The sequence below is a fragment of the Pan paniscus genome, chromosome 4 (assembly GCF_029289425.2).
Source record: "Pan paniscus chromosome 4, NHGRI_mPanPan1-v2.0_pri, whole genome shotgun sequence".
In the NCBI taxonomy this organism is placed as follows: Eukaryota; Metazoa; Chordata; class Mammalia; order Primates; family Hominidae; genus Pan; species Pan paniscus.
This window is the reverse complement of record NC_073253.2, coordinates 108,290,751-108,308,290: the sequence shown is the minus strand read 5'-3', so window position 1 is coordinate 108,308,290 and position 17,540 is coordinate 108,290,751. Positions and strand designations below refer to the sequence as shown.

Genomic DNA, 17,540 nt, shown 5'->3' with positions numbered 1-17,540 from the left:
GAAGTCTGCAGGTCAGGCTGGAGACCCAGGGAAGAGTTGATGTTGCAATCCTGAGTCTGAAAGCTATCTGGAGGAAGAATTTTTTCCCTTTTGGGGGACCTGTCTTTCCCCTTAAGGCCTCTCTGATTAGATGAGGTTCACTCACTGTATGGAAACAGTCTCCCTGTAGTCTTTTGATTTTAATGGTAATCACATGTAACAAACACCTTCGCAGCAATGCCTAATCTGGTGGTTGACCAAGCAACTGCGCACATAGCCCAGCCCAGCTGACATGGGAACTTACTGGGCATAGCCTCTGAAGAGATGGTGTTTAATGGTCAGGCTGATCTTGCTCACCTTATCTCCAAGGGACTCCCCACCCGTCCTGATGGTACAGAGGGAGTGAGATGCAGCCCCAAAGGGTTTCTGGTGCTCAGGAGTTTCCCATTCTAGAAGGGGTTCTCTGACTTGAAGACCACCCCAAGCCCTAGGGTAGCCTCTTCCTCCTGTGAACAACAAAGCTCCAGCCACCATCTCTCTTCAGCTTTTCTCTCCCCGGAAGCCTTGTCTTCGTAGCAATGTGTCATGTACAAGAGTGGGCCTGCCCTCACTCATGTCTAGGCTGTGGGGACTACAGCAACTGAGCTGGGGTCCTGGCTCTTACCCTTTTGCAGTGTGAGATGAGGAGGGCAGGCCTGGGTTTGTGGCATCTGGCGGCCTGTGGCGATCACTCGTGGCCCCTGGTATAGCTTCTAGCTACAGGATTCTGGGGACAAGGACAGGGCTGTGGGACGAGGCTGCGGCCCAAGTCTAGTTGCACCTCTTTGCAGTCGCATGACTCGGCTGACCACTTGATGTCTCTGAGCTTCACTTTCCAAATCTGTAGCAACAGACATGACAACACAGCCTGGCCTGTTTTGATGCAAGGTCAGTAGGCCTCTGCTTTTTCCTCTGCCATCTTCAGACCAGTTCCATGAGGGGCGAGTCACCCCTAGGGAGGCCCAGTGCAAGTGCAGAGAAACTGCTGTCGGTGCACACTGGCCTCAGAGTCCTCAACCGAGTGGAGTGGGCCTTATTCGGAGGCACGGGGAGCAGCCTGCCCACTGCTGGAAAAGGCCAGAGCCCACTTGAAAGCCGTGGCCTCCGTTTTCCAGTGGTGCTCCCCCTTTCATGGTGGTTTGGTCCCCTAGAAACCTTCCCGGGCTGCCACAGGCCTGGGGTTCAGCTGGGGGCTCCCTGCCCGGTCACCATTCACCTTGGGCTGCCAAGGGCCCTTGGGCCAGCCCGAGTCCCTATAGTGAACACTATCCTGTGAAGGCTATCAGACTATCCTGTGAAGGCCAGGGGGTACCCCACTCCCAAAGTGGTTATTGCTGTGTTGTGCACCCCTGTGTTTTTCATGGTACATGTTGCAAACAACAGAAGTAAACACAGCAAAACAGCCCCCTTCGGTGCTGCTCCGCAGGGACGGCTGCCACAGCCTGGGACACCTGCGCACACGTGTGAGGGTGTGACACGCATCTGTGGATCATGCCATAGGAGTTTTGTGCTTCAACTTTTGTTGCCTTAAATATACCTTTTTTAAGTTCTGACCACAAGAGTATCTTTTTTATTACATATATAATATCTTTTAACCTATGTCCTCAAAATATCACCACCATTGTCGATATCACTATAATTTCACATATTACAATTATCACTGTAATGTCCACATGATTTCCCTCCTTTTGATAGGTGTGATAAATCACTAAACTGTATTTTAGATTATGTTCCTTTGTATGTGTATCTTTTTGCTTCTGTGGAATTATTTCCTTAGAAATTCATTTCTAGAGTCCACAGTGTTGCGTCAAGGAGTGTAAGCATTTGTTATTCTTCATACTTAATTATTTCCTAAAAGGTGGTATCATTTTCCTATGCTGTGAAGAAAACTGATTTTTGGATTACCATCTAAATAACACTGGGGAGAGGGAATGTGGAGAAGAGTGAGGAGGAAAGATCTATTTGCCATGACTTGGAATAACACAGGGTGGTGGGTCTTTGTTTTTCTTCTTTCTCAGCACAACCAGCTCCACAGCCAGTAGTTGCGACACCGAGTTCACTAAAGAAGACGAGCAGAGGCTGAAGGATTATATCCAGCAGCTCAAGAATGACAGGGCTGCGGTCAAGCTGACCATGCTGGAGCTGGAAAGCATCCACATCGATCCTCTCAGCTATGACGTCAAGCCCCGGGGAGACAGCCAGAGGCTGGATCTGGAAAACGCAGTGCTTATGCAGGAGCTCATGGCCATGAAGGTATGTGGTGGGTGGGTCCCGTGCGCTAGGCTGCCACCAGGAGGAAATCTAAACAACCTCTGAAAGCAGGTCCAGCAGATAAGGAGGAATCAACCCCTCCTGCCCAGAGAAGAGCTAGAGCCTTGTTTGTAGACAGAGCTGGTTTCACTATGTCTGGGGGTCACTTGGGCTGGGTGTTTCTGGACAGGGGAGTTGAATTCTAAGGGATTTCTCAGGGTGTCCCAGCCCAACTTTGGAGCCCTTCATCCTCTAAGAGAAGCCAGGTCAGACCTCTGCAGGGTGGAGCCTCTGTCCATCTAAATTGACCCCTAATCTCAGGAATGCTTGGAAATATGTCTTGGGTTGCTGATGCTGATGTTAACTCCGGCAGGGGGAGAACAGGGTGAGGCCAGTTGTAGAGTTTGGCCGAGAGCCCTAGTTTCCTGACACCCTGTACCTGTGGTGCAATGTCGAGCCTGCTCAGACCATAGTGCCCTCCAGTGAAGGTGTACAGTGCTGTTGAGGTCAGTGTTTCAGTGGATCTGAAACACTGGGCCCTTCAGCTGCTAGTGGAGATATCTACCTGCTGGCATTTCTACAGAAGGGAGCTTTCTTGGAAAGCTGGTGTCCCCTACTGGGAAGTAGTTAAATCGCCATACCTACAACAAGACATCACTTTGCCTGTTTCTGGTGTGGAATGCCAGGCGCCAGCCCTTCACCTGGTACCTGCTCTCAGAAGGCAGCTGTGGTATAAGTAAGACCATATCTGATATTTGTCCTTGGTTTTGGGACAGAGTTTGAGAAACCCTTGGAGTTTCTTGCTGAGCTAGGGGTGTCTTTGTGATGCTGATGAGGTGACTTATGGTGGGCCCTAGACAGCTTCAGAATGTGGGCTGGTCACCAGAAGGACCAGGCGTGTGTTGGAGGATTGGGACTTTCAGCCACCTGACCTCCGGGGAGGGGAAGAGAGCCAGAGATTGAGTTTAGGACCGGTCAGGAACTGGAGTCTAGCAAGCCAGAGCGGGTTGTGGCAGTGCAGAGTTAATGGCTCCTATTGGGATCAGTACTGTCCGCAGCAGGGAGAAAAACAACCCCCCTGGTCGCACCATCTCTGGAGAGTGGAGGGGAGCTGGCAACAGCAGCCATCCTGACACCCTCGGGGGTGACTCATTCAGCACAGCCCTGTCCTTGGGAGCTTCTTGAGCTAGAATCTGGGTGAAGTTTGGGAAGACACTAGGCAGTGGTAACAGATACAGGAATCTCACCTCCCACCCCCACCCCCATGATTTCCAAACTGGCTCATCTTCATCAAGCCACGCAGCTCCCATCCTGGCCTCTCTCTAGAGAATCCTTATGCGGCTTTGGCTGATTCCACCTCTCATTGCTTATGAGCTAGACTTGGGTCCATCATCGTAGTGACTTTTCCCCCAACTGGGAGCCCTGTTTGCAGATGCTTGCAGCCTGTGGCACGAGCCATGAGGCCACCCTTCCATCATTTGTTCCAAACATTGTGTTTCTTTTGGGCAAAGACTAAGGATTTCCTTCTTAAAATTGGCCAGCGTGGGGTGATAAATTTACTGGTATTGTAGCCAAGAAAGACATTTTTGTTGGAATAAAAGTTCTAATACTCCCTTTGCCACTTGAAAATAAAATGTGTACTGATCTTAGAAATTTTCTAAAAAAGTAGAAAAGCTGGGAGGAGAACAATCCATAATATCATGATCCAGGGCAGCCATTGCTAGCATTCTGGCTTGGTTCCCTATGACTTTCTTGAAGGCTAAACATCAGAGCCGTCCCCTTTTCCTCTGAGTCCCTCCCAGTCTGCTTGGGGATGTGTGCTCACCCATACCAAATCCATTATCCAGCAGGTTACGTTGGATTTTCACCAGTTTCTGGGATCCAACTGCTGAGAAATTCAAGTTTCTGTTTTTGTAATACCTTTTCATTTCTAGATGATCTGCTTGGTTCCTTTTCACATCCATTCTTCTTTTTGTTGTTGTTTGTTTGTTTGTTGTTTTGAAACAGGGTCTCACTGTGTTGCCCAGGCTGGAGTGCAGTGACACAGTCATGGCTCACTATAGCCTCGCCCTTGGGCTGGAAGTGATCCTCCTGCCTCAGCCTCCCGAGTAGCCGGGACTACAGGAATGCACTGCCCTACCCAGCTGACTTTTTAAGTTTATTTTTTTGTAGAAACAGGGTCTCACTTTGTTGCCCAGGCCAGTCTCAAACTCCTGGGCTCAAGTCATCCACCCACGTCAACCTCCCAAAGTGCTGGGATTACAGATGTGAGGCACCAGGCCTGGCCTTCTCTTCCTTTTTGAACGTCTTATCCCTTCATTATGACTCCTATATCACTTTGTTTTAAAGCTTTATTTTCTAGTTTTCCACATTGTTATTTCTGCTTCTTGTAAATGCTGACTCTTACTTTTTGCATCCGCTCATTCTACGTCAGTGCTGATTCATTCTCATTTCCTCGGTGGTGGGGGTGGGGGAGAGAATGCAAGCACCAGCTCATCCTCTGTGGAAACTGTCTTCCGTGGGGCCCTGAGGATCCTGGGTTGCAGATGTCCCTACAGAGTGGTTCTATGTTTAGATCTGTTGGGACTCATCAGTTTCTGAGGTTTAGGACTAGTTCTTGTTAAGTTCTTGGCTCCGGATTCCTGTACCACACCTACACATGACACAAGCTTGAGGTTTAATTCCTGGAAAGAGATTTTTCTTTCTTTTCCCACACAGAGCCTGAGAGATGACAAGTTTATTTGTCACATCTCCAGAAAGGAAGTTTCCTAGTGTCTTATGGGCAGCCTGATGAGAATCCTGCTCCCGTAGGGGTCTGAGCTGTGGCTCTCTGCCTCAGAGGCCACGGCCCTGGCCTTGGGTAATGTTAAGCCCCCGGGTGGAGGGCCTGAGGACAGTCTGACGCCTTGCTGGCCAGCACCTGCCCTCCTTGCCGTTCTCTCTGGCAGAGTTCCCTCTTCATTTCTGGCACCCATAGGTTTCTCTTTCCTTCTTTCAAACCTGCGCTTATATGTTTGTTCTGGAAGCGACCATCACATTAGCTCAGTATGCAGTGTTGCCAGAACCTTCAGAATCCTGCTTCCAATGGCAAAAGATCCGAAGGCTCTGGGCGTGGCACACCTTTCATTCTGGCTTTTGTGTCTGATATTTAGGGTAAAGAAGGTTGGCATGTTCTGAGTAGTTTACTGAGCATATTGACTAACGTCCCTCTCGAGGGGTGTCCTCTAGCTATTTCCCCACATTTGAGAGTGAAAACATCTACCCCCTAGTCCAACTTACCCAGGAGAGTGCACCAGGCCTGTGGTTTATTACCTCAGAAGGGTCACTTCGGGGGTGGTGAGAATCTGAACTAACCTCAGGTGAGTCCATCTCACGGTGGGCTGGGAAGGCTGGACCTGGTGGCCATGGGCTGGTGGAGTTACTCTCCAGCAGAAGTGCGGGGACAAGAGTCATGCGTGGGCTCACCTTGAAAGGGAGGGAGGCAGTATAGCTCTGAATCAGACAGCTTGGCTACAATCTGTGGCTCCACAGCTTACCCAGTAGCCATGAGCAGGGGGATTTCCTTCTGTGTGCCTCAGTTTCCCATCTGTCAATGGAGATAGTTGCAATACCTAACCCAGGTTGGGAAGATGAAATGAGCCACGTCATGTGAACACTTAGCACAGTGCCACGTGCTCAGTAAAGGCTACTGGCTGTCATTGTTATTGGCTCCTGGTCCCAGGATGGCACTGTCCTATTTTGGATTCACTTCTTATTCTCCACTCATCGCTCTCATTTGAGTTCTTAGGATACTTTTAGAAGTTGTCTGATGAGCAGTCACCTGTGAAGGATGCTGTTTCTATTGATTTCATTTGGGCCCTGAGAAGTAGGCAAGAGCTGGAGGTTGATGCTGCTGCAGGCATTCGCCGCATGCCTGGCCCAGCTACAGGGCAACAGAGGTGCCATGGGTGTGATTAAACATGTGGTTGGTGCTATGGAAACCAAAATGGGAATTGGAAGGGGCTTGGCCAGAAGAGGCCTTCCATGGATAGGTGACTTTACAGCCTCTGGCGGGTGCAGCTCAGCCTCTGCAGACCAGAGAATGGGTTTCCATCGAGGCCCATGTGCCTGAGTGGGGGCTCTATTTGTTAGAAAGGTTTTCCCTATATTGAACCACAATCTTGCCTGTAACTTCTGCCCTTCTGTCTCAGGTCTAGTCCATAGACTGACAAAGTGCATGGCCTTGTCTATACGTCATTCCTTTAGAAGTGTGGTGACAGGTGCCACGTCTCCTCCCACTCATCCTACTGCCAACTTCAAAGTGATAACTCTACCACGGGCCTGTGGGTCATAGCCGGGGACCCCCCACCCACCCACTTGGCAGCAGCCAGCCCTGCTCTCAGATCGGGCGTGCCTCATGTGCTCTGTGCTCCTTGCTCTGTAGGAGGAGATGGCCGAGCTGAAGGCCCAGCTCTACCTACTGGAGAAAGAGAAGAAGGCCCTGGAGCTGAAGCTGAGCACGCGGGAGGCCCAGGAGCAGGCCTACCTGGTGCACATTGAGCACCTGAAGTCCGAGGTGGAGGAGCAGAAGGAGCAGCGGATGCGATCCCTCAGCTCCACCAGCAGTGGCAGCAAAGACAAACCCGGCAAGGTAGGGCCGGAGTGGCTTGGGGACACCCTTAGGCTCAGGCCTCCCTGACTGCCCAGTGACCACTGGCCACACCTCACCGCCCTGCTGCCTCAGTTCTTGTATTTGCATAGGAAATGCAGGCCATTCGTAGGTATCTAAGAAGGTGACATTTTGAGTGTAATGAAACCAGGTCTACATTTTAGAAATACCAAATCTCACTTTATGTAATAGTTGAACCTTTTCACATATCACAGTCACATCAGAGGGGTGATCTCTGCAGTTGTCCACTGATACTGTTCTCACCTCCTTCGTCTAATCCTCTGTCACACGGCAGCCCTCATTTGTTGGTTTATTGGTATAATAGGGCCCCCTTTATCCACAGGTGATATGATCCAAAATCCCCCATAGATGCCTGAAACCACAGGTAATACTGAACCCTTATATATTCTACGTTTTCCCCTATACATACATACCTGTGATGAAGTTTAATTTATAAATTAGGCACAGTAAAAGATTAACAGTAAAATATTAATAGAACAATTATAACAATAGGTCAGCATCATTAATGTTGCACTTTGGGGCTGTTATTACATGCCATAAGGGTTACTTGAACACAAGCAGTGTGACACTGATAGTTGATCTGATAATGGAGACAGCTACTAAATGACAGATGGGTGGGGAGTGTCTACACTGCGGCTATGCTGGACTAAGGAATGATTCGCAACTCAGGTGGGATGGCGCAGGTCAGTGCAAGGTTTCATCACGCTGCTCAGAATGGTGCACAATTTAAAACTTACTGTTTATTTCTACAGTTTCCCATTTAATATTTTCAGACCATGGTTGACCTTGAGGAACCGAAAGCACAGAAAGCAAAACTGCAGTTAAGGGGGAGCTACAGTACTTCTGTACCGATGACTGCATTTATTATCGCCCTTAAGTCTCACAGGTCTGAGGAAAGAATAGTTATCCCCATTTACATGAGAAAAATGAGGCTCAAAGAAGTGAGGAGTCTCGCTGCTGATAAATGGTAGAATTGGGATTTAGCCCAGATCCACTAACGGGCTCTCTTCTCTCCACTGCATTTCCTCCTTGACTCCTTCCTGCTGGCGTTGCTACCGTCACAGCGTGGTAAGCAGGAAGCAGCCTGCCGGCAGAGGAGGAGGAGGGAAGCCTTGGGTTACGAAGTCCACATCATCTGAAAGCGGGCTGTCTGGTGATAGAATTTTGCAAACTCACTCTCTTATCAGCCCCCAGGTGTTTTTTTTTTTTTTCTGGAATCCAAGTTCATTCCATTATCCTGTATCTCAGAATTTTCCAAATACTGTATTGGGAAAAAAACAACTGTGGACTCTAAAGAATTATATCCCTTGTCCAAGGGTCATCTATATTCTGTGCATCATATTTTTCTGTTCTTAATAAATGCAAGCTTCTCTTGACCCCCATTTGTTTCAGACCCAGGACTCGCAGACATATGCCAACTTGCTAGTCTAATAAGCCGCTTCTCATAGCATAAGTGCAGGATCGTCTCCAGGAGAGCCATATACCTGGGAAAGAAGGAACAGTACTGTGATGTCATGTGACAGTGAATTGTCACTCCCTACATAGTTAAGAACTCTGAAGCATGATTCACAAATGGCCACAGCTACACCCTTCTCCACCTCCCACTTGCTGAGGAGCCAAGACAAGACACAGCTGTGGCACCCAGCCAGGCCAGCCCTCCCAAGACCCTGGCTGCTTTTTATTCATCCATTCAGCTGATAAATGTGATTTGGCACTCACAGCGTGCCAGAACCAAGGCAGGGTGCTAGAGGCAGCTCTGTGGTAGACAGGCAAAGTCTGTCCTCCAGGAATTTACATTTTTAGGAGGAGACTGGTGGGCAAATGGGTGATCGCAGAGCAGTGAGAGAATGTCCCCAGTGCGAGGCTGAATTCTTAGCACCATGGGAGGACAGAAGCCAGACACAAATGTCCACTTGGGAGATTCAGGACAGGTTTTCTGGAAGAAATGAACTTCCGAGCTGAGCCCCAGTGGAAAGTGGGAGGTAGCCTGTTGAAGAGGGGCAGGTGGAGGGCCAGGGGAGAGAAGAGGTGCCCTTAGGCTGATGGGACAGCACGTGCAATGGCCCGGAGGGGTGTGGAGTTGATGCACTGGCTGGAGTTATCTTGAGGGCCGTGCAGAATCATGGAAGGGTCATCAGCAAGAGATGATGTGATACAGTTTGGGCTTTAGAGAAATCACTATGCCAAGTGCACTATGAAGCCATCTGCCCAAGGCTGGGGGAGGTGAGTCAGGCTGTGCAGGTGGGCACCAGCCATGCGGTGCTGTATCTGGGTTCACATGGAAGTATCTGGGGCTCGGGAAGATGAGGTTCCATACAAACACCTTCAAAATCTCTCTTTTTTTTGTTTTGCCTTTTGAGTTTGTTAGCAGTCAGTTAGGGACAGAGCCTAAGAGACAGAGCGCTAGTGTTTGTGTGTGTTCTTGGGGTGTGGTAGAAATGGAGTTACCAGGTTCTTGCCAGAAGGCCCATGAACTGAGCATTTTCCCCTAGTTCCTGGTATTTATTCTGACTGGGTGAAACACTGTTATGTGGAGTGGCTTCAAAGTAAGAAAATTTGGCTGGACGTGGTAGCTGATACCTATAATCCCAGTACTTTGGGAGCCCGAGGCGGGTGGATCACTTGAGGTCAGGAGTTCAAGACCAGCATCACCAACATGGTGAAACCCCATCTCTACTAAAAATACAAAAATTAGCTGGGCATGGTGGTGGCGCCTGTAATCCCAGCTACTTGGGAGGCTGCGGCACAAGAACTGCTTGAACCTGGGAGGCGGAAGTTGCAGTGACCCAGGGTCGTGCAGCTGCACCACAGCCTGGGCGACAGAGTCAGACTCTGTCTCAAAAAAAAAAAAAAGTAAGAAAATTTCTCCTATGGAAAAGGCCAGATGATTTTTTTTTAACACTACAGTAAGAACCTTTATAAGAGTATGTTGTGTTTTTCAGGTAATGAAATAAGCTGATTATCTTGCCTTTCAAATACTAGATCCATTTACTGTTGGAATAAAATCTCCCATCTGGGCTGTTCATCTGGTCTTAGCTGTTGCTGGATGAGGCGAGCGTCTAGAGAAGGGGTCGGCACTTTTCTGTGAAGGGTCACACAGTGAATGTTGTAGGGCTTGTGGTTCGTTTGGGTGCAGCTGCAGCCACTCAGCTTTGCTGTTGTCCAATGCTAGCGCAAAAGCAGAGGCAACAGGGAGACCAGTGGCCATGGCTGTGTTCTAGTAGCACTTTATTTAATTAATTTTTTTTTTTTTTGAGATGGAGTTTCACTCTTGTTGCCCAGGCTGGAGTGCAGTGGTGCGATCTCAGCTCACAGCAGCCTCCACCTACCAGGTTCAAGTGATTCTCCTGCCTCAGCCTCCCAAGTATCTGGGACTACAGGTGTGCGCCACCATGCGTGGTTAATTTTGTATTTTTAGTAGAGATGGGTTTTCACCATGTTGGTCAGGCTGGTCTCAAACTCCTGACCTCAAGTGATCTACCTGCCTTGGCCTCCCTAAGTGCTGAGATTACAGGCGTGAGCCACTGTGCCTGGCCTCTAGTAATACTTTATGTATGGATGCTGACATTTAAATTTCATTTAATTTCTACCTGTCACAGAATACTCTTCTTTTGACTTTTTAAAATGATTTTAAAAATAGGAAAACCATTCTTATCCTGTGGGTCATAAAAAGCAGCTGGCGGGCCACATTTGAGTCTTGAACATTTTTTCTTGCTCCACTGGGTGGGTGCTTATGCTTCTTTAAAAAGCTTCCCTCCAACTAGCACAGCTGGATTCCAAATCTTAGCCAAGTTGCGTTAGGTTTTGAAATTCTTGTCTGTGTGCACCAGATACTGCCAAGTATATTCAGTGAGAGGCACCATGAATGAGACAGAGCAGTCCCTGTCTTTAAGGAGTCTCACGAAATGTTAACATCAAATGGGAATGGATATACAAAAAGTGAGGGTATTGTGGGAATCTCAACAGATTCCAAGGGTGGACAGGGGACTTGGATCTCTGAGCACAGGTAGGTGGAGAGGAGGTGGAAGGCGACCCAGGTGGAGGGCATGGCAGAGGGAAGAGCACTCAGGTGTTGGCAGCACCACTGCCAAGGAACTGCCTCGGGAGACCACGTGCCTGGACTTGCAGCACTGAATCCGTGCCTCTCTGTAGCTCACATCTTATAAAATTTTCTGTTTATGGCCAGGTGCGGTGGCTCACGCCTGTGATCCCAGCACTTTGGGAGGCCGAGGCGGGTGGATTACCTGAGGTCAGGAGTTTGAGACCAGCCTGACCAACATGGAGAAACCCCGTCTCTACTAAAAATACAAAATTAGCCAGACGTGGTGGCACATGCCTGTAATCCCAGCTACTCGGGAGGCTGAGGCGGGAGAATCGCTTGAACCCAGGAGGCAGAAGTTGTAGTGAGCCAAGATCACGCCATTGCACTCCAGCCTGGGCAACGAGAGCAAAACTCCATCTCAAAAAACAAACAAACAAAAATCTGTTTACATTCCATCTCCTGCAACAGATCACAAGCTTTTTATTCTCAGGCCTGCAGCTCGGTAGCACTCATGTCCGTTGAGAGATCATCCGATGAATGCCTTCCCCCGGCCATGGTACTATGTAGTGTGGCTGCTGTCCTCTCTGTGCATGGAATGTAGAGCGCTCAGGCATGGTCACTGCTTTGAATAGTCTTAACTGTAGGATTTGGACCACTGGCTCTTAAGTTTCCTCATCTGCAGGGTGGGATGATTTGCTTTAGATGATGTCAAGGTCCCTGTCTAATGCTAAGCCAGGGGGTGGGGTGCACTTCTGTTTTCCTCCTCCTCTGCTGGGTTTTCTTGATGATTACACTGAACCCAGCAAAGCTCCTAAATCTAAAGGAGTTTGCTTTTCTCCCAAGGAGACGTGGGATGGGGCACCAAGGATATTCACGGGTATTTCTCACTTGTCTTGTATGATTACAAGAGGCTTTACCTAGCGGTCAAGAGATTGATCTGCAGCCACACAGCTTGGGTTTGAATCCTGGTTCCCCCATTTCCTAGCTGGTTACTGGGCGGCATAACTTCTCTGTGCCTTCATTCCCTCCTTGGTAAAATGGAGATAATGATAGTTCCTGCCTCAGAGAGTATTTGTGGAGATTAAATGATTGAATGCATATGGCATGCTTAGACCAGTGCCTGGCATCAGTGTCTGCTCAGAGCATACTGGGTGTCATCCCCACCGCAATGGCCAGCCTGCAAAAGGAGCCAGCGGTCTGGGAGTAGAGGGGCCTCTTTGGCTTGCTGCCAGGCTTTCCCCTTTGGCATGACCTGAGGGCGCCACCCGGTGCCCACACTGCTGCCATCACTGCACGAGCCACCTACCGCGCTCTGCTGCAGGCTTCCAGGGTGCTGCCGGCTTGGATTCAGGCCTAACTGGAATGTGTTTGCTGTTGTCAGGAGTGTGCTGATGCTGCCTCCCCAGCTCTGTCCCTAGCCGAACTCAGGACAACGTGCAGCGAGAATGAGCTGGCTGCGGAGTTCACCAACGCCATTCGTCGGTAAGCACCCTTTCCCCACCCCAGCTGGTGTTTATCCTGGGCATGGAGACTTTGTTCTGAGTTCTCTTTGCTGCTCCCAAAAGGAGAAGGTGCTGATGTGTTCCACTTTACCCATGTCTTGGAAGCCAGAAATGGAGAAGGCCTGTTGGTGCCAGGCCTTTCAAAACAGTGAGAAGAGAGAGCACTTAAGAGACAGCACTTAGGCAGTCATTGATTCATCAGTGAATAGGAAAATTCCTCTTCCTTTTCTTTTCTGTTATGTTGTTGCATTGGCTAGAAACTTCCGGGACAGTGTTAACTAGTGAGGTGAAAACAGGCACTCTTACCTTGTTTCCAACTTCAGCAGGAATACTTTCCTTCAGCGTTGGTAGTATGAAAAAGCTTTGTGTATTTATTCAGTTCTGGGAAATTTTCCTCTTATTATTTCAGTGTTTCTTTCCCCTCACCGCCCCCCAGTTCTTTATCTCCTCCTGCAAGGAGAAACAGATGCTGATTCATCTAGCTCTGTCTTCCGTATCTCCACTTTTCATACCTTCTTTCCATCACTGCTTTTTCCCCGGGTTCTACAGCAGCATTGTCCAGCAGAAATGTAATGTGAACCACATAAGTAATTTTAAATTTTCTAGTAGCCACATTAAAAAGAACAAAGACAGCTGAAATTCCCTTTTTATTTAACATTTTATTTAACACAATGTCTACATTATTTTAACATATAGTCAATATTTTCTCAAACTATTAATGAAATTTTTTTTAACTAAGTTTTCAAAACCTGGTATGCATTTTACACCTCAGCTTATCTCAAATTCAGACATTTCAAGTTCTCAAGAGCCACACGTGGCTTGTGGCTGCCCTATCAGATAGCTGCAGTTCTGGAGAGACAGATTTTTTGGCTCAATTTTCCAGCTCACTAATTTATTCTTTAGTTAGGTTCATTGTGATGTTTGACCTATATGTTGAGTCTTTTTATTTTGGTGATTAAATCTGTCATCTCTTTTTTAGTGATATGCATCTCTTTGAGGATTTTTATAATGCTTAAATTTTTTTTTTTTTTTGAGAGAGGGTCTCATTCTGTTGCCCAGGCTGGAGTGCAGTGACACAATCACAGCTCACTGCAGCCTCAATCTCCCAGGCTCAAGTGATCCTCCCACCCCAGCCTCCCAAGTAGCTAGGACCACAGGTGCATGCCCCCACACCTGGCTAATTTTTTTTTTTTTTTTTTTTTGAGACAGGGTCTCCCTATGTTGCCCAGGCTGGTCTCAAACTCCTGGGCTCAAGTGATCTTCCCATCTTGGCCTCCCAAAATGTTGGGATTACAGGCATGCAGTACCCTGCCCGGCCCTTAAATTCCTTCATCTTTTTTGTCTGCTATATTAATTCTGTTTCTTCACATGTAATTCTTTTCATAGTTGAGTTTTGTGACTCTTTCTTGGTGTTTGCTTTCTTTAAATATTCAGTGGTTCTTGTTTGTGTGTTCATTCTTGTATTTTAAATTCCTAGGTCACCTGTTCGAGAGGTTTTGTTTTTTGTTTTTTGAGACAGAGTCTCGCTCTGTTGCCCAGGCTGGAGTGCAGTGGTGCGATCTCGGCTCACTGCAATCTCTGTCTCCCAGGTTCAAGCAATTCTCCTGCCTCAGCCTCCCAAGTTGGCTGGCACTACAGGCACACGCCACCACACCTGGCTAATTTTTTGTATTTTTAGTAGAGATGGGATTTCACCATGTTGGCCAGGCTGGTCTTGAACTCCTGACCTCAGGTGATCCACCCGCCTTGGCCTCACAGTGTGCTCTGATTACAGGCATGAGCCACTGCACCCGGCCATCCCATTTGAGAGTGCTTCTTCTACTTATTACAGTCTGCCACCTAGAAAATGTAGCCAGGTCCTTCAAAGTGCTGTCAGCTGGGTCATATCAGAAGCTGTCTCCTGGGCTTTCTGTGTCTCCTGGCTAATAACAGCCCTCTAGTCTGCGTATCTGACCCAAGCATTTGGTCCCCTCCTGTTCTGGTAGCCAACACCTCTGCTTGGAGCACCTCTGAATCCCCTTCTTCCTTTTGCAGAATATTTTTCTGCATTCATTTTGCATTGTGGTTTTCTCTTCAGGAAGAAGAAAACATCTGCCTTTCATTTTTTATGATTGAGCATGGTTTCTGATATACAAAGAGCACTCCTTTCTAAGACGCTCAGGGGTTTTAAAAAATGTCTTTCCTGCCATTTCTGGGGATTTAGGGTTGGAGGGGAAGGCTACAGTGTATTTTCAGTCAGCTAACTTGATCCAGCGGGCCTGTTTATAGGATGGCCTCCAAGCTGATGGTGGATGGAAGGTTGCCTTGTGGGGAACTTCACTACCTTCCTGATTTATTGTCACTTTTTGTCTTTCCTTCCAAGTTGTAATAGCTCTGTTTGTACTTTGCCAGAGTCTCTGGCCGTGCAGTTAAATGGCAGTTGCTCTGCTTGGGGCGGGAAGAGAAAAGCTGCGCAGAAAAATGCCCTCAACAAATCCTAATGACTTAACTGTGCCAGAAACACGGGATGGAAATCCCACTCGCTATTTCCAGTGGGAGCCATTTGGATATTGTATCTGTAAGCTAAGCCCTTAAGTTTTTCAAATTCCCCAAACCTCAGAGGCCTTTGCTGGCACAAGGAAGATGCAGATTGTGCTGACTAAACATAAAGAGACTTCATTTGTTCTGTCAGTCACAATGGATTTCCAATAACCAGCCTTAAGTTGGTTAGCATGGATTTCTAATCAAGACCCAGGTGGATGGAGCCAAGAACAAACTTACCGAGGTAAAGGAAAAAGGAAAATAACATAATGATACTGTAAATATAGCTTAGAAACTGGGGTCATCACTTCATGAGGGGATACAATATACACACCTCAGAGCTGCAGTTTGGGTTTGTATTATATACCTTGATGAAATGATTCCTGAGGTTTTTATTTTAAAAAATCAAATGGAAACGAACACCTTTTTTGAAGGTATTAAATCACAGCCGAGCTTATGGTTGAGGTCAGCTGGGGGAATCTTACCAGCATTTTCAGCAATATTTCTCCCTTGAAAAAAGGATGGTGCCAGACACCAAAACTGTAGGCGCAGGCATCCAGACTGAAAAGATCAGGTGTCGCTAAGGGAAGAGGAAGAGGCTAAGCCATGGGCTGTCCTTAAGGAGAACCAGCCATCCCAGGGAAGGTGCCCTGTGACATTTCAGTCACTGGTTCTGGGTCATGACACTGTCCCCAACCCAACCTCCCCTTACCTGGCCAGCCCTTGTCACTCAGCCCTGGCTCTCTCAGTGTATCTTCTCCTAACTTTCTTCTGTTTGGAACAAAACCAGGGCTACATGCCACCCCGCATTTACTGTATGTATAACTCCCATCTGGTCTGATTTCGTTCCCCCTACTTCGGTGAACATTTATTGCAGTTTGTTGGCTGTGGTATTGCCATAAAACCCCATCTGGATGACCAGGTTTCCAGTCTGGCACACGAGATGTTTTCTTAACAGGGTATCTTGTTTTCACTCTTGTCCATCCAGCCTGTGTGCTGTAAAAACCTTCTCCATCTCAGATCTGTCTCTCACCCTTGGTCCTAGTAAAATTTGACTGATCTTTCCACCAAGTAAGTGATCTATAAAAAGGCAGCTAAATAAGGGAATTTTCAGAAATGACTCTTTTTTTGTACTCACATGGTGTTTGTGCAGCCTGCCCTCGGGACCCAAGCACAGCTGAGAGGAGCAGACTAGTTCATCTCCGTCATATTCTTGGGAGGCAGCCGGGAGCAGGTGCTGCTCTCCATGTGATCCTGGGGTGGGGGCTGGGGGGCGCGGAGTGGGACAGCAAGGCTGAGTGATCTCTCAAGGTCACACAGTGAGGCAGTGGGGAAGTCTGCATGTTTCTACATTCTCTATGGGGACCCCTTGTGCCCCACATGTGCTGGCAGCATTGGGCTTGCTTGCAGATGAGTGAGCCCACTCGTTTATCTGAAGACTACCTGCTGTGTGGCTGGTCTGGGCAGTGAGAAACCTCTATGCCTCCAGTAAACAGCCATGTCTTAGTCTGTCAGTGCGAAAGGCAAATGAGGTGCCATGGCGGGAGGCGGACTTCCTTAAACACACAGAGCTGTGAAGCAATGGCATATGTCAGCCTAAGTCATGCTGATAAAAAGGTAAGGATCTGAGTGAGCCAGGTGCTGTTGCATACACCTGGAGTTCCAGCTACTGGGGAGGCCAAGGCAGGAGCATCCCTGGAGGCCAGTTCAAATCCAGCCTGGGCAACATAGCGAGATCCCGTCTTTAAAAAATAAATAAGTAAAAAATATCTTTTTAAAGTAAGGATCTGTGCTTCCTCCGTGCTGGGAGGCAGGAAGTAGGTGCGCTGCTCCTCACCATGATACATCGCCTGAGCCATGGTGAGGAGCAGAGCATGGTGCTGCCTCACAGGCACTCGCCTTTCACTCTACCCAGGAGCAGGGTGGGGCGAGCCTCACATACTACCTGCGGGAGTCAGCGCCCTGCCCTCCAGGAGGCTGCGGTCATTTAGTCACTGACCATCCAGGGGCTGTGCCCAGCCCTCCAGGGAACTGGAATATGCCATCTGTGTCTGCGTGTTTGCCAGATGGTTCTGTAAAATGCCACGTTAAGGCAATCGACAAATCACAGTGGCCGTTCTGTCCAGGGACAGGATGCCCCTGACTCATGCACCAGAAGAGGGCTTCCTTTCCCCTCTCTGCTGAATAAGAAGTAGGCAAGCTGCCACTGCTGGAAGACAGGGTTGTGTGCCAGAGCCCTGTAAGGATACATCCAGTGGCAGGAGGGCCTCGTCTGGTCAGTGTGATCACACCTGCCGTGAGACTGCTCTTCCTCTTCTGCGCCTCTGGGGCTTCAGTCTTGCATCTGCTTTTGTCCTGGCCCCACCCAATCCCATTCCCCAAACATTCACATCAGGTGACTTAAAGCTATCTGTAAAATGGATCCGGATGTTCCCATCCTCTACCTCCCAGCAGAAATGACACCCTCTCCCACTTCTTTTTTGGTTCCTAGCGCCATGAATTTCCTTCTCTCATGGAACATTTCATTGCTCATTTCTTA

The 17,540-nt window shown here is 48.4% G+C and overlaps 1 protein-coding gene across 3 annotated transcripts in view; it reads left to right on the top strand.

Moving 5' to 3' along the window:
- The window catches only part of MCC (MCC regulator of WNT signaling pathway), a 469,040-nt gene that overhangs the window by 435,170 nt on the left and 16,330 nt on the right, over positions 1-17,540 (top strand). For all 3 annotated transcript variants that reach the window (XM_034960341.3, XM_063604592.1, XM_003826730.5), the window contains 3 exons: positions 2,037-2,271; positions 6,692-6,898; positions 12,361-12,461. In XM_034960341.3, coding sequence (XP_034816232.2) covers positions 2,037-2,271; positions 6,692-6,898; positions 12,361-12,461 — 543 coding nt within the window. The remainder of the gene's footprint in view (positions 1-2,036; positions 2,272-6,691; positions 6,899-12,360; positions 12,462-17,540) is intronic.